This window comes from Cygnus olor, chromosome 26 (assembly GCF_009769625.2).
Source record: "Cygnus olor isolate bCygOlo1 chromosome 26, bCygOlo1.pri.v2, whole genome shotgun sequence".
Classification (NCBI taxonomy): Eukaryota; Metazoa; Chordata; class Aves; order Anseriformes; family Anatidae; genus Cygnus; species Cygnus olor.
In genome coordinates, this window is record NC_049194.1 from 2,476,579 (window position 1) to 2,498,139 (window position 21,561).

Here is a 21,561-nt window from a genome sequence, read left to right on the forward strand (position 1 = left end):
CCTGGTTCTGCTTATTTGCCCATCAGCCTGCAAACGAACTTGGAGGCTCCCGCCATCCACGTTCTCATCTGTAGTATTTTGAGAACAATAAGCCAGTAATTCCACTGACAGGACAATGCAGTTGCATCAGTGCAACGCTGCCAACTGCCAAGGAAGTCAACGAGACCAGAACAAGCGTAAAGAAATGCTGGCAGCTTGAAGGGGGAAGAGTGTGTGACAGAAGAGGAAGGAGAGGAAGGTCGTAAGGCTAAGCCAGGCATCATTTCTGATATTAAGCACTAAATTATCCACGTCTTCTAGTTCAACCAGTCCGCCAACAACCCCAGGGTGGTAGAAGAGGTGAAGTGGGAAAAGTGGCTATAATCTTCCTGTGCAACACCATCGCCTTTGCAATGCTTTTGAAGATTTCAATTTCAGATAACTTTTTGCACCAAGCTCCTGGGAACATAGCCCAGAACATGTCCTAATAAAAAACAAGAATCCTTCATTTTTAGGAGAACAAATACAAAACCGAGTTTAGCTACAAGTCCTATCTTTAAAAACACATGATGTTGTTCTGTTTAGGAACTGGTGTGCAAGGAACACAGGAGAACGCGCTGCTGCCCAGAGGAACGGTTGTGTTGCAAAGCTTTACGAGGGGAAGAGCCCACACCCAGAGCTGGCCACGAGCCGTGCACAGACCCTGTGCAGCCAAAGCCAAAGAGATCAAAGAGTTACAGCCCAGCTCGCCAGCCCCAGGAAGGCAGGAAATACATCAGTACCCAAAGTCTTTAACTAATGCACTAACATAGCGAAGTAACTACAGAAGGGAACCTCCTGGATCTGACTACAAGAGACGTGACTAATGTAGACCCTGTGCTATCACAAACGCTGAGTCGACAACATGCCCCAGCTACAGGAGAAACAAGTTTTATCTGTGTGCAGTGAGAGCATCACTCGCGTAACAGTCTGGATTACACAAAATTCGTTGGAAAAGGTTTACAATCATTTATGATTTCAGTACAACTCCTCCAGTAACATAAACAACATTGCCGTGTAATTAATTACCATAACAATTATGGTAATTCATGTTGTCCCTTAATGTTGCGCTCTCATGCTAGCTTCTGCAAGGTCGTCAACCCTCGCAGTGCCAGGGCTGCTGCAATTACAAACAGCAGTGGGTGTCAACCACAAAGGGGAAAAAAAAAACACTGAAAGAATTGCAACATGCTGCATTTGGCACACAATAAAGACAGAGGTGCCAAGGTTTAGCCCATTTCTTGTCAAAGAATATGAAGTCAGAAATAAACAGGTGCAATCTCTTAGCCAAAGACAAATCCACTATGGATAAAGCCTCATTGTCTCTCTTTATGCGTAAGAATGTTTTATTGACAGAGCCAGCTCAGATATGTGCAGTCAGGAAGCACATATAAGCAGTCCAACAGTACACAGTCATTAAGGGATGGCAATAAGGAAGGAAGAGTATCAACACACAAGAGAAAAACAGCGAAAGACCCACCCGACCTGGAATACTGATGGGGAATGAAGCTTTTCCAATGCATCTGTATTATTTGTTTGGGACATAGGTTCAGTTTCTCTCATTATGACAAAAAACTGGGGTAATCAAGTGAAAAAAGGTACTCCTCTTACGTTGAGGAGCTTTCAGAGCACCTGCTGAGTCTGGGTTCTGTGAGCAGTCTGGAGGCACAGCCTCACACCACCGTACTGTCCTGCTCAACTAGCTGGGGTTGTGCAGCAGCAACGTCTTGAAGTCCCATAACACTGCCATACAACTCCAAGTAGTTACTTCCGTAGCACTGCAGTGGCTCATCCCTTCCCTTTGTGCTGATGCCCTCTACTAGGTGTAGCAGAATTACTATTGTCAGGCACATGAGAACAACAGAAAGAAATAAGAATGTTAAGAGAAAACCGTCAAATGCAATTGAAGTTACTGAACTTCCAAAAAGAAAAAAAGAGAACCACCATACTGAATAGGCCTAAGAAATTTTAGTATTTTTTTTTTATAGCGAACCAAGAGGCAATAAAATAGCTGTACCTTCCAAACCAAAACATACATGAGTACATACTGTTCAGTATGTGTCTATTTTTGACAGTTAATGGGAAATTATGTCCTAAGAACATGAATCGTGCTCAGAACGCCATCTACTGGCAGAACTGGCCATGGAGGGGTAGGGGGAAAAGAAAAAAACCACCAAACCATAGCTGGTTGTTGCAATCTTCCATTCTGAGAAAGCCAAGACATCAGATACACACACGTGCCACTACAGGAAGTAAACTACCTATTTAATCCAGTGGAGCAGTGTCGCTGACACACCTTGATGCACAGCTAAATATTTATTAACTAATGGTTAGATGAGATTGCAGTTTTGCATACCTTAGGGATGGAGGGCAACGTTTTCTGCTCTTGAAATATTCTGAGCAAGCCTGTGTTAAGCATAGAGCAGGGAAAACAATTAAGCTCACTGAGGGGAAAAAAATACCCTGCTTCACTGTGTATTAGAAAACCAAGACTGTGGAGAATATTTGAACATTGCTGGCTTGGTATTAGGAACAGGCGTGTTTTCAGAGCCACTTAAGAAATTGAGCCTTTCGATGTTTCAAATTCCATGTAACAGAGACAGCTATGAAACCACACTGAGCTGAAAATACAGACCAGATACCTTACTGCTTATTTGAATTATGCAAATTTTCTTCACAAAGTATTTTATATCGGGCAGTTATGTGTAACACTGGCAGACCATTAAATTTACATTTTCCCCACATTAGGCAGAGTGCAGAAGCCACCAAGATTAAAAAAAAAATTAGCAGTTGCTCTAAGAACAAAACTTACAAACTAAAGATACTCCTTGAACAAAACCTAGTGCTAGAATAATACCACATCTCTATTTCTGTCTTTATGCCTGCGTAAGTATGCTGGGACCCTACATCTCAATGAGTGAATTAAGAGCTTTTTTTTTTTTTAATGGTGTACAAATTTTGCACAGAACACCACCACAAAGATTTTTTCCACTTTTTAGTAAACAAATCAGGAACAAAAATACTTTCAGCTTTTGTGAAGCTCAGTTCCACTTACTCTGGTCTCATATTAGAATAATTGAAGGTACACTAGGATTAGAAGCTACATCCTGCTGTAGATCAAAGGTAAAAAAAGACTGCGATGCAATTGATTCAAAGAGGAATTTTTGCTCTTTATTACTTGTGGACAAGTAGGACTGATGCCCCATCATCAAAGCAGACTCAAGTTGCTACAAAATACAAGAAAAACATGGTTCTGGTCTGTAAGACATAACCTTCAACATGAAAACAAATGAAGCTTTTAAGAGTCACATTTCACAGGCAAATAATTAACAATTTGAAGAATAGTCACCAGGTAAAGTGATTGGTCAACCAGTTATGGTTTTAATATAAAATGTTTAGTCCAGTCATAAGCTCAGTTGTTCAAACAAAAGTGAGTAGTGGAACCAGTATCTTGAACAAGATCATTTAATTTGTTTTGATGTCAAGTTTGATGGGTGACAAATACAGTAATCTTACTCCAGAAAATACACGTCCGCACCTATCTTTGCCTAACCGGCTACCTGTCTTGTTACTGCCTAGATACCTTCAGATGTCAGGCTCTTCTGAGACTGCTCTTTCTATAAGATTACAGCAGCTGCATCTCAGGGGAATTTAGTTGTTTTTCTTAAACTAATAATATAAACTGTATACAGAGATATATAACCTACAAGGATTTAGCGGGGACTATGACTGAAATACTTTTCAATCTTGTGGGAGAGTCATGAACTGTCAAGAAAGTAGTGTGGAGAACCTTGCACACAGTGTATACATCACATTCGTGCACACATGTTTAACTTTTGATGGTTTAAATTTAGCATCTGTCTGGAGTACTAAATTCTAACCAAACCATTATAAAAATTGTTTAAAGAAAATACTGATAGCTGTCAATTTTTTTCTGAAATCAAAATAACTATGTACACCCATGCCAACCTTAGCTTCTCAGAAAAATGAAACAGCATGTAAAAAAAATAATACCTTTAAGTATAACATTCTCATCTGTTGTCCATTCTGCCAGGAAGTTATAAGTTACTTACAAATGGAGACTGAGAAAGAAAGCATCCCCTTTAGAGCAAATAAAGTTAAGCAATTCTAGCAAGCTCTAGCAAAAAGGGAAGTATTTGCCCTAAATAAACAAAAAGGCAAGCCTGAAGAATGGTAGCAGTATTTTCATCAGCCTCTCTGTAAACAATCATCAGGAATAGGCTGGAGTATATCATTGTCTGGGGGAGGTGAAAGTGAATACTAGCTACAAAATTATTAAAAAAAAAAATCTTCCTACAAGATTTCATCACCTGCAAAATTGCTTTAATCTTCTTTTCCCTTTTTTTTTTTTTAAAAAAAAGGTCTCACACTTTACAGTTTTGAATTTGATTTATGAATAAAGAAAAAGCAAATACTAGTTAATTGGCATAGGGTTTTCATACCCAAGGAGTATCACAGGGTTGAAACTCTCCAGTGTGCGTCCCAACTAACATCAAATAGTAATCATGCTTCCACAGAGATGTTCCCATAGACATTTTCCACAATCTCTTGTTCTCAGTTAACACACCTACTTATTTGTATACAAACCCACAACTTGAAGTTGTTCTGTCAGACGAATTGATTTGAAACCATGCAAAACGAGCAAATAGTATTTTTGGACTCCTGATAGTTTTAACTCGTATTTCGTAAAATTTTATAAGTTAACAGAGCTCTGAATGAGTTAAGGCACCCATATGCCCAGAAAAAAGAATAAATACCTCGGGCTAAATACAACTAACTGTTCAGCAGTCATGTAATTGCACAATTGTCTACCTAATCTGCAGGATAACACTACCAATGACTTTAAAGATCCTAAAATATGAATACTAGAAACTCTGTGAATATAATGGACAAGGCATTGACAAGACATTCTCAAGGTTCATTCTGTATTCCTGGCTCTTCACGGTAACGGCTACTCCTAATGTAATTAGCATTTAGCAGCAAGATCAGCATGTTCTAAGAATGAAATAAATATTCACACAATCAATACTAATGGTTCAAATGCTCAAACACATTACTGAAAACAGTAAATTTTCAATCCTGCCCAATCCAAGTTTGCAGAAACAAGACCCTTGGCAAGAACATTCACAGCGCTCAGTACCACAGAAGCTTCTGCGAACAAATTCTAGGCCTGAAGTTTTGTCATCTGTGGTGCTTGGAAGGTGTTTTACTGTGTTCGAAGCTGGTAGTCTGTAAAGGGAAGAAAAAACAAAGTCAGATTTAGTACATTGTCTTTCACTAAAGGCAGTACAGCAGATCAGTAAATTGGGATGAAGAGATACAGAAAATCAGAAAAAGACAGATCTTCGTGTAAAGTAAGCACAAAAATGGACTTTAAAACAATTAAGGTGATTACAAGCTTCCAAGCCAGAAAAAGTCAACAAAAAAAAAAAGAAGTGGAAGTGGTTTTTTTGTTTAACAGATCTAGTAGCTTTTAGTATACAGTATTTATTCATCCCAAAGCTGGCAAAATGATATGTATGAGACATTTCCTAACTTACATTCCCCCAAAATTCAAGTATTTGGTAATTAAGCTCGGATTCAGTGAACAGCACTACTGCGCTATCCTATTGAGTTTTTCATTTAGGCAGCAATAAAAAAGTGACTAGAAAAAGCAGCAAACATGAACGTAATGCATTATACTGTACAGTTTAACATCAAAGAATATGAGCAAACTGTTTTTGTATTTCAATTTGTAGGTATATCCTGGAGAAACAAAATATGCAGGACGGAGATGTCTACAGTCCATTGCTTTCCAATTTACCTCCATTCTGGGTAATGTAACGAACCCACGGGAGAGCCTGATAGCCGCTCTTCTCAATTATCTTTAAGTAGCGAACCTGGAAAGAAGGATGTGCTACGTTAGTCTTCCATGTCGGCCAAGCAGTGTTTAGAAAAAAAATAAATTGACCATCACTACTACCCCAAAGGTGTGTTTTATGGATGACAGAAACCGTCTAGAAAAGCAAAACTTTCAGATGTAAATATAAACTCCTGACACTTGCGTTAACAGCATGCTTTCCATTTGAAATAATGCAGCCGGTTCTCTGATTATTCTCATTAAGAGGTTCCCCTAAAGTAGGGGAAATCCAGACTTGTCATACTAATAAACAAGGAGTCGTGGTACTTTAATGTGAGGTGCAAGGAGCTGTATGCACAGCAAACGAAACACAGAACAAAGGAGGTAAGTCAGGAGCCCTAAGGACAAGGCAGACAACGCTACAAGGCTGAACAACAATTTTTGTGTTAAAAGCCCAGCACAAGCTTTACCAGTATTTCTATTTTCATCTACTAACCTGGATTCCCGAAGTGGTGAAATATGGAATCTCAAATTTGACACTAATGGGAGGTTTTCCTTCCTTATCTTCAGCTTCAACACTTGGAAGTCCAAAGTGAGCTCTCATCAGATATTCTTTTCCACCCTTACCAAAAAAGAAGACGTGTTTTTTTTTCTTGAAACAAACAGAAGAGCTTCCAAGAGTACAAGTTGTTTTCTGTACGCAGTTATCAAATTGTTGAATTCCACTAACCATTTCGGATCCTCTCTAGAGCTTAGAAGTAAGCACTTGTTTTTAAATGCAGATCAATTTAACACCAGCCTGAGGCACAATTCATTTTCTTCCAGTTTCACTCTCAAAGAAAACGTAAGTTTTCTTTCTGACTATTCTGATTAAATGGTGAGATAGCTGTAATGCTCATGGCACCACCCAAGAAGCACAGTCTGACAAACTAAAACAGCTGCTGCTACATCTAGGCCAAGGGATTACACCATCCGCAGGTATTGCCCAGAAACCTACTCTCTAAATAGTTCTGAAAATTTATCCCAGCTAAAAAGATTTGTTTAATCTCATAAAAGAAAAATTTCTTTACAGTGAAGGTGGTCGAACACTAGAACAGGCTTCCTGCAGAGGTGGTTGATGCTCAACACCTGTCAATGTTTGAGGCATTTGGATAATGCTCTCATTAACACACTTCAACTTTTGCTTAGCCCTGAACAGACCAGGAATTTGGACTAGATATCTTCAAAGGTCCCTTCCAACTGAACTATTCTATTTTATTCTATTTTATTCTGTGTTTTCGCAAGCTCCAATCTTTCACATGAGGAAGAAGAGGCCAGTACTACTTGTCCAATACTGCTAAAATTTGCTTTAGGCTGAGTCTGAACACTCGTAAAATGTTACCTTTAAGGAATTATTGTACTATTGGGTGATAAGACTAAAAATAATACTTACTGGAAAAGATTTAATGGACCAGACAATTTCACTATTCTCTGGAACCCATTTGACACTTCCAACAGTGGTTTTAAACTTTGGCGAGTCTGCATCATTTGGTACTGGAATGTGAATTTCTACATTGTTGGCAGTTGATCTACGCTTAAATTGACTTTTCGCCTAAAGAAGGAAAGGTAGAAAAGCCAGTCTCTAAATATTTCCATTGTGTGAGCAAGTTCAGAGAGCTTTGAGACACACAATTCCCCTCCACCCCAATCTACTGAGAAAGCACTGCAACAGAGAACAAATGAACTTCTCAGAAAAGATGCAAGTCCCACAGAAATGTTAGATGTTTGTACAAAAATACATGCACTGCTGGCCAAGCACTGAAAACAAATGAGAGACAAGACTAAAAGTAGCCATAATTATTTTAGAACTTCTGACCTTGATCATGTACTCGATGCGGCTGTGGGAATGTTTTTCAATCACGGACTCAATCCAGATAAGTGGTTTTACCTGATCAGAAAAACATTCAACAGCTGTAGGTTTTACTTCGACATGGTCACAAAAATATCATTTCCACATAAAATTACACTCAACACCTGAATCCCACAGAAAAACGAAGATTGTGGGGGTTTGAAGCAACAGGTGTTTTTTGGGAAGTAATTATACAAATAAGCAAGAATTGACATAAAACCAAACTTGCAAAAATGACAGGCTTAAGGAAAAAAAAAAAAGGCATTCTCTGATTAGTTCCGAACATCTTCAGTTATCAAATATTTTGGAATGTATGTGGGTGTTTTTTCCTGTAGCTTTTTTTTTTTTTAAGACATTAAACAATGACAATCCCTAAAAACAACTCTAATTCAGAACTATCATCCCTTAAAAGGAAGGAAAAAAGCCAACTAAATTCATGTGAAAACTTAAGGACTTTTAATTTATTGTCTCCCGTCATCGTTGCAAATTATAGACCTCCTCTATACTGAGCTTTTCCTTTTCCCAAAGGAAAGCTATCTTTATCATTGTGGCTAACATACTCTATACTGATGTTGTCAAGCACAAAGAATTGCCACACTATCATTTCATCATATGGTTAGCCTAAAAAAAAAAAGAATCACCCAAACGGTGTTTTGGGAGCAGTTTCAACAGTAGTTGAAAAGATAGAGACTTGCTGCCAAGTTATTTCTAAACTCATTCTTACTTCCTCCAAAAAGAGCAAGCACGAAGTTTTGCTATTAATGTTTGACTTCACAATGCTGCCCATACTTAAAAGAAAAAAAATTAAGGGAAAGCCATTAGCAACTTCACCTACAGTCTAAATTATTCTCATCTAAAAAATTGCTCTAGTCCAGACCCAAACATCCAGGCTTACGTGGGTATTAAGACGATAAGACATGAGTTCAAACTCTCCATCAGGCGGAATGAAAGAAATCGTCCTGTCGTTTTCAAAGCGCGAGAGACGAACACACTGGTGAAACTTCACATCTTCCAGTTCTACGGATTTACTTTTGCCACCTATCAGAAAACACACCCCAAAATTTCAAGTTGCTGCTCATGTTATATCTGAAGCCTCATCACAGCCAGTTACACAGCAAAGCAGTTGCCTGCTGCTGTCTCCCCCACCTTGGTTTAGCCTGCTGTAGTTTTTTAGGACTATGGAACTCCCAATGAAAAGAGAAAAGGAAGCCCAGATGGTTACCATCTTCAGTGGTATTCCATCTTTTCCTGGTACTAGCATGCAAAACCTAATGTGGTTTTCTGATAAAAAAAATATTTCCATCACCTTAGAACAAATCCTTTCACCTCAACTTCAAGCATCCCAAAACCTAAGGTTTCAGAGAACAGCCTTAGTGATTACCAAGCCATCACTGAAATACTCACGGCCTGTATTATCAAAGAGAACTTTGTCATTTAAACCAAGGCGGAGCTCTGGCATTCCTGAAAGAAAGACTCGCATTTTGATGGATCCAACTATCTCACTCCGCAACACATTTCCATTGGCACTGACCTGAACAGCAAAGAAAAAAAAACGTAAGATTGCCCTGACATTACATTGACCAATACTCCCACCCCATCCTCACGCCCCACATTTTCTTTTACGTCTTTCTCCTGAGAAATCAATCCAGTTGAGTATAATTCATGAGGGACAAGATGGGGAAAGACTGAAGGAGGAGGAAAGGACATGGCAGAAATTAACTTTGGAATTGTCGGGCATAGAGCACGTATCCAAGTAAAGCATTATTGGTCTATTCAATGTCCTTAGATATACTCAGTCTTCATGACAGACAAATTGTTTTGAGCATCACAGTGCACCAACCACAGTTAGGCTGATTTTTTTTTTTTTATCATAGCCTTGTAGGTTTTTCAGACAATAAGCTCTTTTCAAGACTTCCTATTAAGTTTTCATTAAAAGTTCAAGTAGAAGGTACTCACCAAAAGGTTAACAGACTCTATAACATCTAGGAACACTTCATTCTTCCTATATTTTATCCCTTCTGACCTCCACGAAACAGCATTTGTAACAGTGGCGGGTGGACGTGGAGCTCCAGTTTCAAGTTTGTGACCTTCCTGAGTGATGTACCTTTACAACCACATAATGGGGGGGAAAACAAATTATATTTTGCGATGTTTGAAGCACCTTCACTGTCAGACTCACATCAGCAATAAACAGAAGTTCATAGAATATCCCGAGCTGGAAGGGACCCACAAGGATCATCGAGTCCAACTCCTGGCTCCACACAGGTCTACCCAAAAATTCAGACCTATGACTGAGAACATAGCCCAAATGCTTCTTAAACTGACAGACTTGGTGCCGTGACTACGTCCCTGGGGAGCCTGTTCCAGTGCGCGACAACCCTCTCAGTGAAGAACCTCTTCCTGATACCCAGCCTGAACCTCCCCTGTCACAGCTTGACCCCATTCCCTCGGGTCTTATCACTGGTCACGACAGAGAATAGATCGGTGCCTGCCCCTCCACTCCCCCTTCGTGAGGGGGCTGCAGGCCGTGATGAGGTCTCCCCTCAGCCTCCTTTTTTCCAGGCTGAACGGGCCAAGTGACCTCATCCACTCCTTGTAAATCTTCCCCTCTAGGCCCTTCACCATCTCGTTGCCCTTCTCTGGACACTCTCCAACAGGTTCACGTCCTTTTTGTGCCATGGTGCCCAGAACTGCACCCAGTGCTCGAGGTGAGGCCGCACCAGCGCAGAGCAGAGCGGGACAATCACTTCCCGTGACCAACTAGCAATGCCGTGCTCGATGCACCCCAGCATAGGGTTGCCCCTCCTGGCTGCCAGGGCACACTGCTGGCTCATATTCAGCCTCCAATCCGTCCACACCTCTCTGCAAGGCCTTTCCACCCTCAACAGTCAACAGCTCCTCTCGGTTTAGTATCATCAGCAAATTTACTCTAAACACCTTCCAGTCCTACATCCAAATTCTTTATGAAAACGTTGAAGAGAAACGGCCCTAAAACGGAGCCCTGGGGGACCCCACTGGTGACGGTCACCAGCCTGATGTAGCCCCATTTACCATAACCCTTTAAGCCCTACCCCTTGGATACTACACGGTTACATTTTACCAAGTATTAAATATTCTGATAACTGGAGTAAGCCGGAACATTTGTTTGCATACAGAAGAATACTTAAAACTTTCCCGAGGACTTTGCTACTGTAAGCAACGCAAACATATACTTACTCTTGTAAAATTTTACTATCAGTGGTTTGCGGGTAACCAAAATCCATAAGCTCATCTAACAACTCATAAATAATAACAAAATTATCCCTAATGCTCTCTTCTTCCAACTCCTTGAAATATTCAGAAAAAACCTGAGAGAACAACGACAAAAAGAGGGAGGGGAAAATGGAGAACATTAGCCGAGGAGCTACAGCACATGAATGTATTCTTACAACTAAAATAGTTTTCAAAATAGCCCCAAATCAAAGCCCGGAATTCACAAACACCGTTCTGTTTAGAAGATTAGCCTCAGGAAAACCCACCTCAATTAAATGAGAGCTACAGAATCCTAGAAGCAACTTAACTCTTATAAAAAAAATTTATTCTGGGGAAGATATGCTTCATGCCAGGCACGGACGAACCAAACAGATTCTATACATGACATGTCACCACTCCTGCATCAAGTTCAGTTTTATTCTGTGTTCGCAGGTCTTGTGCAACTACTTACAGCAACGTGTCACATCCTTCGCCTACTCAGCTAGGGAATATCAATTCCACTACTAGCGTTGGGAAGACATTTCTACAAAATAACCAAATATAAAATCAAAATACCCAAAGAATTCTTTAAACAAAAAAAAAAAGGGAAATCCCTATATGCTTTGTTTAGATCAGCTTTAGGCTACACTGAAAAAAAAAGATGGAGGTTACTTTTGAGATTTTCTACTCACCTGAACTACTTTATATAAAAATGAAAACACCAGTGATACACAAGCATTCTTCTTAGAAGTCGCAACAACTGATAAAGGACGTTCAGGAACGTACATTCAAAGTTACTATTTAAAAAAGTTTAATGAGTGCGTTTTTAAAAGCCTCTAGACAATTGCAGTTGGCCAAAACACTAAGAGTTAATCAGCAGTGCATCTGGCCTAATGAGAGGTAAAGATAAACCTTCAGAAAATAATTTGTTAAAGTAAAATTAACATAAACACTTCTCTGTGCACTATGCCGCTGGTGCACGTTACAGTACGTCATGCATAAGACCACTTAATTTAGTATCAGCCTCCTTATGCCCCTCCACCCATTCTCCAGCTTTGCATTTGGACACAAACAATGAAAGTAAAACAGCAGCACTTGGCATATCAGTAAATGCAAGCTATTCACAATAGAAAGGATACGATATAGGTTGTTATGTTTAATCCACATAAAACGAACTCCTCCGTGGGCTAGGATAGGAGAAAGCGTCCCCTCTTCTTCCTTTTCCATAAGGATTGGCATAAAATGCTCCACCTCTGACATGTCCACATCCCCACGGTAATTTCGACAGATGAGAACCTACAAAATGATATCAAACTCCTTACACTTTGTCTTTCAAGACTCAATGTTACCATGCAAGACCAACACATGAGATATTTAAAATGCTTCTAAGTAACATAAAAACCAAACCAAAACAAACAAAAAAACCCACCAAGCATTAGCACACTCTCTGCACACTACAAATGCAAACCGCAACAGCAAAACAGTTTGCTGGCTAGAATGCAAATCCTAATCTTTCATCCCGAAGTTGCGCAGTGCTATTTTCTGGAGTTACTCCTCACCTATGGCTGCACACACGCTAACAACAACTTTTAAGACGGGAAAACACCAACTCTTCTGGGACAAACCGCCGTCAATTACAGCGGAGATTAATTACCCGAGGCGGGATGCCCAAGAGCCCTGCTGCTCCCAGCAGCTGTAACTGCGAAGGGCAGACACAGGCCACGGCTCCCCTGTCACAGCGCGACCCCCCAGCGCCGGATCAAACCGGGGGTGCCAGCAGAGAGGCCCCGGGAAGGGGCAAGCGGCTGCCGCACGCCCCGGAGAGGCCGGGGCAGCCCCACCGCACCGGGCCCAGAGCTTACGCGGCCCCTCAGCGGCATTCCGGGGCCGAGGGGAGCCCCCGGGGCGGGGGGCGGCCGCAGCCCGGCCTCACCTTCCCCTTCAGGTCCAGCACGTAGACGGCGCTGGCCGACATCGCGCCGCAGCCCGGGCCGCCGTGCCCCCGGCCACGGCCACAGCCACTTCCGCTTCCGGCGTCGGCACTTCCGGCGGGGAGCGGCGAAACGAGGCCCGGCGGCGCGGAGGGATCCGCGCGCGGCTCCGTCGGAACAGCGGAAGAACACCGCGACGGGGCTGTTACATAGTCCGGCGGGCCCTGGGTTTCCACCCCACCGTGAAACGGAGCCGCAGCCCGCAGAGGGGGCGCTCGGGCAGGCTGAGGGGGGAGCCCGGGGTTGGATCAGCGATAGAAGAGGAAAAACACTCGGGATGAAGAACGGGAGGGTTTGGAGTGTGTAAATACACATCAGTCACATCACCCCTCAGAGTAACAACTGTAAACGCAGGCAAGCACTTCAAAAACAGCACAAAGAACTCCACAGGAGCACTTAGCATAGCAGTAAATACAAATACAAAGGATATGATTTAGGTTGTTATGTTTAATCCACATAAAATGATCTCCTCCATGTGCACTGCCTCCTCAACAGTGCACTGCCCCTCATTTCATTGGGAAGTCAGCACCAAAATGAAGGATGAAAGCAGTATTTTAATAAGAAGTTACATCAAAGGTAAAGTTACAAGAAAATCTTAGAACACAGCACACACCCCTCCTCCCCGGTATGCATAGATAGAAATTATCCAAGTCCTATACCTTACATGAAAAGCTGACTCTTCACTTCTAAAAAGGTGAACTGTTAGTATTGAACAAATAAAAAAACATTTCCCAGTTAGCGCAAAGCAATTGACTTTGGCCTTAATCTGACTTTGAGCACTAAAAAAAACAGCTCTCTGCAACTCTATAAACCAGTGTTCACTAGCCAAGAGATTTTGTTGAATATTTGATTTTAAAAAACAATTAAATAAGACAGCACAAGGTCATAAATGTTCAGAAGATATATTAAATACTCAATATCAAGAATACACCGATTTACATGGCAACCCCGTTCAATACAAACAGAACTCCTGATGCAAAGCCTCGAAAAGCAGTCCATTCACTTGGTCCAGCTGACTTTCGGAATGTCGTAATGCTCAGTCAGAGTATCCAGGTGCCTGTTGAAGTCCTAGGGGATGAGAAAACAAAACATTCAACACATGACGCAGACATCACCGCTGTTGAACTACAAGATGGCCTTCCCACAGCTTTTGTGTTTCACAGAAAAAGAGCTCCTCCAGCCAGCAAGCCTGTGTGCTGGTAAATACACGCGAGTATGAATAAATCAGGATAATTCTGCTCACCTCAACTCTCTGCTTGTGGGTTTTAGACGCTTTCTTCAGGATCCTCTCCATTTGCTGGAAGAAGACACAAGAAAGGCTGGTTACTCGCAGTAGCCCCTCAGAGGCTGCATCTGAGGGAGCCTTTGGGGCTTTTAACGCTCCCCGAGCCCAGAGGAAGGGTCTGTCCCTACCCGCTTCTCCTGCATCTTCTCATAGGCCACCTGGGCCGGGGTCCGCTTGTCCAGGCCGCGCTTCTTCTCCTCCTCCTGCTTCTTGCTGCTCACGATCTGCTCCAGGATCTGGGCCTTGTCCTTTGCCTTCTTCTTCTTCCTGAAGATAGCGGGCAGTCAGCGCCCGGCCCCGGGTCCCCAGCGCCCGGCCCCGGGTCCCCAGCCCCTCGCCGGTTCCCCAGCGCCCAGCCCCGGTCCCCAGCGCCCGGCCCCGGGTCCCCAGCGCCCGGCTCCGGGTCCCCAGCGCCCGGCCCCGGTCCCCAGCGCCCGGCCCCGGGTCCCCAGCGCCCGGCCCCGGGTCCCCAGCCCCTCGCCGGTTCCCCCCCGCCGCCGTCCCCTCACCGTTTGCCGGCCCCCAGCCCGGCTCCGCTGCCCTTGAGCCGCAGCGGTCCGCGCTGCACCGCCTCGTAGTCCGCCATGGCCGCTCCACCCGCCCCCTGGCGGCGAGAACGGTCCTGGTTTTTTTGCTTTCCTTTTTTCCCTGTGAGGGAAGAAACCGGCAGCACCGGGCGGGCCCTGAGAGGACGGCCCCGGGAGCCCGGCAGGGCCAAGTGCCCGACCCAAAGCGCTGTCCCCTCCCCACACACCCCGCTCCGCACCGAACAGTCCCAGTATGAGGCGTCTTTTGAAGAGTTTGAAGTCAGAGCAGGGCTACGAAGCTGGTGAAGGGTCTGGGACGCAAGTCCTGTGAGGAGCGGCTGAGGGAGCTGGGGGTGTTTGGTCTGGAGAAGAGGAAGCTCAGGGGAGACCTCATTGCTCTCTGCAACTACCTGGAAGGAAGGTGTGAGGAGCTGGGGGTCGGCCTCTTCTCACAGATAACTAGTGATAGGACTAGAGGGAATGGCCTCAAGTTGCGCCAGGGGAGGTTTAGGTTGGAAATTAGGAGAAATTTCTTCTCAGAAAGAGCAGTTGGGTATTGGAACGGGTTGCCCAGGGAGGTGGTGCAGTCACTGTCCCTGGGGGTGTTCAAGGAAGGGTTGGACCTGGTGCTTAGGGACATGGTTTAGTGGGTGACATTGGTGGTAGGGGGACGGTTGGACCAGATGATCGTGGAAGTCTTTTCCAACGTTAATGATTCTCAGATCTACGCTTATTTTAAGCAAGGCTGTCATATCTTCACAGCAGGGAGTAGATTTGGCCACCAAAATTTCAGACACCAGACATACCTCCTGGACAGACAGTATGAAGGACCAAGAAATGAAGATGTTACAGCCTGCCTGAGGGCAATAAATCAGGCAGCCCACCACAGGCCGTAGTAGTGCTGTCAGGTCCTCACTCTGCCCTTGTGTTTCATGTTTCATATAGCCTTTACCAGCACATTTCTGTTTTTATGTATAACCAGCATATTCACATGTATTTTCAGTGTAAAAAACATATATGTACTTACATGCATTTATGTTACATTAATAGCCACTAACCAGTGATAATGTGTATTAATAGATAATGGGGGAATAAAGAGACTGAGAGGGCTTCATAGATACTACCTCAAGAGCAAACTACCATTAACATTAGTGGACAGTGCACAATGCATATTATAGAGAAAAGTGAGACAAAAAGGACAAGAGGTTACTATCACTAGTTTTTAGCATTTGGTGTTCATTCTTAAAGAAGGACATTGCTAACACTTTTCAGTTAATTTACCATATGAAGGAATGAAAATGTACAGTCCATGAAGTCTGCTTGCTGCTCCAAAGACACAAACAAGAAGCTATTAGTTGTTTGGCTAAATACTGTAACGTGAGTCTTTATTATGCACACAGGAGACAGGTGAGTAATGCTGGATAAGAGCCTTGAGTAGTCAGACTAGAGATTCGATGAAATGCTCCTATTATGACTCTCTGCAGCCTGTGGAATAGGGAAGCTGGTTACTTGATCCTCTGCTTTACCTGAACCTCATTGTTGTAGCTTTTAATATCTGAATATCCAGACCAGCTATAAAGGTGACTTTGAGGAAAGAATGATGGGACAAGACTCAGCAGTCAGAGCCAGAAATGGGCAACAAGCAAACCATTTTCACTCAAGAGCAACTGGATGCATATCAGGTACAAAACAAACTAAATGGGTATTAAGACAGAATATTGAATAATGGCAAGTATGTGTTGTTTTTTTTTTTTTTTTTTAAAGCAGTCTCTCTAAAAATTACTTTTTGGTATTAAAGAGTATTAAATTACAGCAAAGGTTTTTAGGAACATGCTTGGATTCTTACATCAGGAAGGGTTATAAAGTATAAATTATATGCCAAAAGGAAAGAGTATTAGTGCTTGGCCACATACATTACAATATAATTCCATTTGAGTCACTGTAGTGGAAAAGTTAGGGCCAATGCATGCTAAAAACTGTCATTACATATTATGTCATTTCTTATTTCATAGGACTGCACGTTCTTTACCAGGAAAGAAATTCTGAGGTGAGTCTTGTGTGTGTGTTTTATGTATAAAATATGAAGATTGCTACAAAACAGATTACTTATAGGATATTAAAAAAAAAAATTAAAAATGTATTTATACAAAGTTAAAAATTAAAGTGATACATTTGGACAATGCACCTTTTTTTTTTTTTTTTAGTTTACAAAAACAATGTAATCTGTCATAAACTGAGACAGAATTCTAAATTTTATGTTAAGGTACCAGTCTCTATGCCAGAAATAAGTGTAACAGAGTATACCTTAGTGCGTACTTTGCTATTGGCTTCCACATTCCCTCACCTCATTTATAGTCAAGTGCTTCAAAGTGTACTGTTATTCACTGGGACATGTAGCCTGTTTTATGAAATCATAAATGATTTTGTCAAATTTTATTCACATTTTCTTCATGTCTTCATGTAAATAATTAGCAGTGGTACTCTAAGGTGCATTTTTCCCGGAGCCTTCATGGGCCTCATCAAATACTCCATTCATTTCTGGCCACAAGATCTACAGGTTTGGTATTGTGTTCATATGAGACTGAGAGTCTTCACTGAAAACTTGAACTTGTTCTCCTATCATAAATATATATATATTTACACAGATGGTAACATACATAACATTGAAGTTTCATTGTCTTTACTAACCATTGGGCGTATTAACAGAAAAAATAACTGTTCATTCAGTTCCTGCATCTCTCAACAGGTAATCAGACATTATTTGCTAATCTCTCTGAAGCACAGAGCATGAATAACAATTTTGTGCAAACGTCCCTCTTTAGAACCTTGATATCCATGTATGAATTCAATATCAAATAAAATATGAATGAATCCGTAATAACTGAAATCTAAATCTATCTGCCTTTCCATGTAGTAAATAGATGCCAGAACCTCTGTGTCATGAATAAGACATTTATTATTGATAAGGATCCCTTTTAAAATTCTACCCTATTGTTTTGTTGATAACAGCTATGAACGGGATCCTTTAGCATAAAGAACTGAAGCAAATAGCATGCTGAAGAAGTAGTAAATGCATTCAAATGACTATGCATGTTTTCTGTCTTCCAAACCTCAGTTCTATGGAAAAATAGAGATAAAAAGAAGCGAATAAAAACCTGCTAGAGTTGGTCCCAGATATGTCTTTCCCTGGCTATGTCTTTAGTCATCTGGGATTTTATTCTGACATTTAAACTGATTCTTTCATGCTCCAATTTAAATCCATTATTTTTGGTCATATTCATTGTGGACTTGAAAAACAGATCCCTTTTGCCTTGAAACATTTTTTTGTGTGTGTTTGAAAACTGATTAAGTGGACCTTCAGGTTGAAGGTCGTGTGCCTTGTTGACATAAATACATAAATTCTAAATACACTGTGTGTCTGAATACCATTGCTGGCAACGTAGAAGTGAATCTGAAAGTATGTGAAAAATCTTTTTTTAGATACACCTTATGTAGTGGCTTGGCTGCCCAACCTGCGTAAGCATTTTTTTGTACTTCTTCTGTAAGCATGAAGGCTTTGTATTTTTCACCAGTTATACTATGTTGTTCTTTTTAATTTTGTCTCTTCCACCAATAACTACAGGGCATAATAAATGTTATTTAGAGAATGGTATCATCCCTCCGGTAAAGAATGTGAAAGTGTGTAAAGTGTGAAGAATGAGATGGAAAAGGCAAACACATTAATCTCAGAGGTCTAAATAACTTGTTCCCTAAACAAGCCTTTCTTTCTATTTCAGACTCTTTTACAGATACCGAGATCTAGCCCCACAGCTAGTTCCACTCGACTACACCGATAAACCAGACGTGACACTTCCCTATGAACTCATTGGCAGCATGCCAGAGCTGAAGGTACAGACCGAAGAGCACAACAAGAATCAAGTGACACATTTCAGTTTAATCTACCCTTTTTTAATAATTCATTCAGTACTAATTGCTGGGAGGATGAAATACAAATAAATTTTGGCTACTGAAGTCAAGTCCTTCTGGAAGCTTCTAGTGATTCCTTGAAAATACCCTGAAATTGAACAGAGGTTGAAGGCAGCTGCTACTGTGTCTAACCCTGATAAATTAGACAAGAACATAAGAGCCGAAAAAGGAGTATTTGACTGCCAAAAAGGGGTTACAACAAAAACAATCTTGCTCGAGTTGTATCTTATCTGCACTGAAATAAATGCTAGTAAAAATGACCTTCCCTCGCTCCTCTGTTCCGTTTCCCAGGACAATCCATTCCGCCAGCGGATAGCTGAGGTTTTCTCAGAGGATGGAGACGGCAATATGACTTTAGATGATTTTTTGGACATGTTTTCTGTGCTGAGTGAAATGGCTCCCAGAGACTTAAAAGCTTACTATGCTTTTAAAATTTATGGTGAGTGACAAAGGCAAAAAACAATAACAATAGAAAAAAACTTTGGGAAAAGCCTGTAGCTGCACATGGGAATGTAAAATAATCAATTTTGCCACCAGAATGTTTTCTAATTAGATGTTTTTTTAATACAGCCTTTCTCTGCATTGCATTTGTATGCCCATTCTCTCTCCAAAAACTTCTCATCCTTTATACCCTCTTGTCTCTGTTCTTATTTAACTGGAATTAGGATTTACTGTAAAATTTACAACTTGAATTTATCTGCAGTTTTCAAGAACTGATAAACATTTAATAAATACTTCTGTCTGAGAAACTGCCTTGAAAAGTGCACCACAAAGGATTTGGTTGCCCATAAAGCTGCAGCGTGGTTTTGACTGGGGTTAGGTGGGGATCACACTTCTAGCAGTTTTCTCCAAGAGCAAATTTATATACATAAATAGATAAAATATTGTGATTCAGCAAAATCTTAAAGTGAACCCCCACCAAAACCGAACAGCCCCTTCTCTAACTTCCCGTTGCTGCCATTTAATTCAGTAGTACTGATTTACTAGGGTGATTTAATTATGGCTAGACTACGTTTAGCCATTAAACTATTCACGATTGTTACCTTAGGTATGATAAAAAGACATGAGACCGAGATTTTTATTTTGTTCTTCTTGAATTTTTATACAAATACATGTAACTTCCTATCTCATTTGAAAGTTCTGCTTACATCAATACATTACAGCCTGGAAACTAAACCCTTCCTATTAAGTCTTGGCAGTCAGCCATGTGAAATACTGACCTTTCCTGCATTGAATTCATTTTGTTTCCTTTGACAGATTTTAACAATGATGACTACATATGCAAATCAGATCTAGAGAAAACTGTTAACAAACTGACCCGCAACGAGCTTACCCCAGAAGAAGTTCGCCTTGTATGTGAAAAGGTGATTTATGAAGCTGACCTGGACAACGATGGCAAGCTTTCTTTGGAAGACTTTCAGCATATGATAATACGAGCTCCAGATTTCCTCAGGTAATATTTGCTTTTAATTTATAACACGAAATTACTGTTTTTTTTTATCAGAAGTCTCCAAAATGTGCATTTCCTGTCTCCTCAGCCATTACAGACCACTGGTCTTCCCCAACAGTTTCTAGTAGAGCTGCCAGATGCATGAGAAAGCACAGAGGCTTGTATATGACTATTGTTTTTTGAACCTATGTATTTTTACACGATTAAAAGTCCTAGTAACTGTAGAAGTTGATATTAGCACTTAGGCTCCATTGATAAGTATACGACATTAGTTCAGCTGATGTGTAACATGGTCCAAGCATGGTTTCTGATGCATTACTTATATAAAGCAGCATTCTAAATCTTCCATTTATTTAATGTAACTATTCCTTGCAAGTGTTCAAAATAGTTTCCAACTTAAACCACAATCCTAGCGTTAACTGTAGTGAATCCCTTTGAATGGAGTACACTGGTACATAAGTTAACGTTGCTTCCTGTTGTTTTTTTTTTTTAATAGCACATTTCACATTCGAATCTGAACCTAGAAAAACTTCATGATAGAAGTGTTTCTTGAACCTGCAACAACTATTGTTTCTCTTGAGACTACCATCCTGAGAGTGATAAATGTGAGGACCACAGATGATGATTTCTGGAAACAGAACCAGTCGTAGAAACCTCTCTCTTGTTTACCTCTTTAAAAGGAACAATCCATCTTCACTGAAATTTCCCTGTAATTTCACAGAAGGTGTGTGTTTTTCTAAAATTGTCTATTCCTATCCCCTTCCCCCACTAGAGCAAGTCTGGTCTAGACAGTGACATAGAAAAAAAAAATCTCATTTTTAATTTCAGATACCAGCAGATAGGAACTTGTATCAAATTCTAAAAAAAAACTTCTAAAAAAAATCCTAAGAAAATACCCTACTATCCACTAAAAACAAAACCATTATAGACTCACTCTACATTCACAAATCCCCATACCATTTCCTACTGACCTACTCCTTTTCCCCTGAGAGACAAATCTAGCTTTAGTTTAGGAAAACATATTGCTGCCTACAGAACTTGGTTTTCCTTAAAAAGAGTGCAAGAAGTTCTCACTCAGCTCAGGTTTTGAAGTCCTGAGAATGCCACCTACTTTGAAAATACTTTTAGAAAAATCACAGTTAATTCAAAATTGTGTAAACAACACCTCTGATCAGCTTTACCAGTTTTAACAAATGGTTCAGCGAAGCAATTTGCTAAAGTATTCTCCTAGTGTGTATCAGAAGTCCATTACGGTTCTGAGAAGGGTATCAGGAAGTGCTCTCTATTTCAGAGATTGTAATGAAAAGTCACCATACTTTAAACAACAAAAGATCCTATCCCAGAT

General features: G+C 41.1%; 3 protein-coding genes across 5 annotated transcripts; 1 reads left to right on the forward strand and 2 right to left on the reverse strand.

The window, feature by feature from the left end:
* Window positions 1-3,167: 3,167 nt before the first annotated feature.
* AP1M1 (adaptor related protein complex 1 subunit mu 1) lies at window positions 3,168-13,084 on the reverse strand. Of its 3 annotated transcripts, none has more exons than XM_040537447.1 (12): window positions 12,931-13,084; window positions 12,137-12,293; window positions 11,690-11,757; window positions 10,983-11,113; window positions 9,723-9,870; window positions 9,171-9,297; window positions 8,662-8,804; window positions 7,734-7,805; window positions 7,311-7,469; window positions 6,375-6,500; window positions 5,843-5,918; window positions 3,168-5,268 (listed from the first exon to the last, which is right to left on the reverse strand). In XM_040537447.1, the coding sequence occupies exons 1-12, from the start codon at window positions 12,970-12,972 to the stop codon at window positions 5,246-5,248; spliced, it is 1,272 nt and encodes a 423-aa protein (XP_040393381.1). In that variant the 5' UTR covers window positions 12,973-13,084; the 3' UTR covers window positions 3,168-5,245. The 3 variants fall into 3 exon arrangements, with proteins under 3 accessions (XP_040393381.1, XP_040393379.1, XP_040393382.1); XM_040537445.1 differs by having other exon boundaries at window positions 12,860-13,005; XM_040537448.1 differs by lacking the exon at window positions 12,931-13,084 and adding an exon at window positions 12,557-12,576.
* A 333-nt stretch (window positions 13,085-13,417) lies between these two features.
* On the reverse strand, window positions 13,418-14,941 carry FAM32A (family with sequence similarity 32 member A). The gene is made up of 4 exons (XM_040537449.1): window positions 14,783-14,941; window positions 14,402-14,540; window positions 14,232-14,285; window positions 13,418-14,056 (listed from the first exon to the last, which is right to left on the reverse strand). Exons 1-4 carry the CDS (start codon window positions 14,857-14,859, stop codon window positions 13,988-13,990), a joined length of 339 nt encoding a protein of 112 aa, XP_040393383.1. The 5' UTR covers window positions 14,860-14,941; the 3' UTR covers window positions 13,418-13,987.
* A 470-nt stretch (window positions 14,942-15,411) lies between these two features.
* On the forward strand, window positions 15,412-21,484 carry CIB3 (calcium and integrin binding family member 3). Its single transcript, XM_040537455.1, has 6 exons — window positions 15,412-16,482; window positions 16,813-16,847; window positions 18,577-18,688; window positions 19,058-19,205; window positions 20,024-20,219; window positions 20,713-21,484. The coding sequence occupies exons 1-6, from the start codon at window positions 16,432-16,434 to the stop codon at window positions 20,732-20,734; spliced, it is 564 nt and encodes a 187-aa protein (XP_040393389.1). The 5' UTR covers window positions 15,412-16,431; the 3' UTR covers window positions 20,735-21,484.
* The last annotated feature ends 77 nt before the right edge of the window (window positions 21,485-21,561 follow it).

What these genes read in the sequence shown, in the direction of transcription:
- FAM32A (XM_040537449.1), bottom strand. Translation starts at nt 14,859, where the DNA reads ATGGCGGACTACGAGGCGGTGCAGCGCGGACCGCTGCGGCTCAAGGGC. An exon ending in GGGCTGGGGGCCGGCAAACG is followed by an intron (nt 14,541 to 14,782) that starts GTGAGGGGACGG and finishes CGCTATCTTCAG; the next exon opens with GAAGAAGAAGAAGGCAAAGG. An exon ending in AGAAGATGCAGGAGAAGCGG is followed by an intron (nt 14,286 to 14,401) that starts GTAGGGACAGAC and finishes GTCTTCTTCCAG; the next exon opens with CAAATGGAGAGGATCCTGAA.
- CIB3 (XM_040537455.1), top strand. Translation starts at nt 16,432, where the DNA reads ATGGGCAACAAGCAAACCATTTTCACTCAAGAGCAACTGGATGCATAT. An exon ending in AGCAACTGGATGCATATCAG is followed by an intron (nt 16,483 to 16,812) that starts GTACAAAACAAA and finishes CTTATTTCATAG; the next exon opens with GACTGCACGTTCTTTACCAG. An exon ending in CTATGCTTTTAAAATTTATG is followed by an intron (nt 19,206 to 20,023) that starts GTGAGTGACAAA and finishes TTCCTTTGACAG; the next exon opens with ATTTTAACAATGATGACTAC.
- AP1M1 (XM_040537447.1), bottom strand. Translation starts at nt 12,972, where the DNA reads ATGTCGGCCAGCGCCGTCTACGTGCTGGACCTGAAGGGGAAG. An exon ending in GATAGTAAAATTTTACAAGA is followed by an intron (nt 9,871 to 10,982) that starts GTAAGTATATGT and finishes GTGGTTGTAAAG; the next exon opens with GTACATCACTCAGGAAGGTC. An exon ending in GGTCCATTAAATCTTTTCCA is followed by an intron (nt 6,501 to 7,310) that starts GTAAGTATTATT and finishes TTTTTTGGTAAG; the next exon opens with GGTGGAAAAGAATATCTGAT.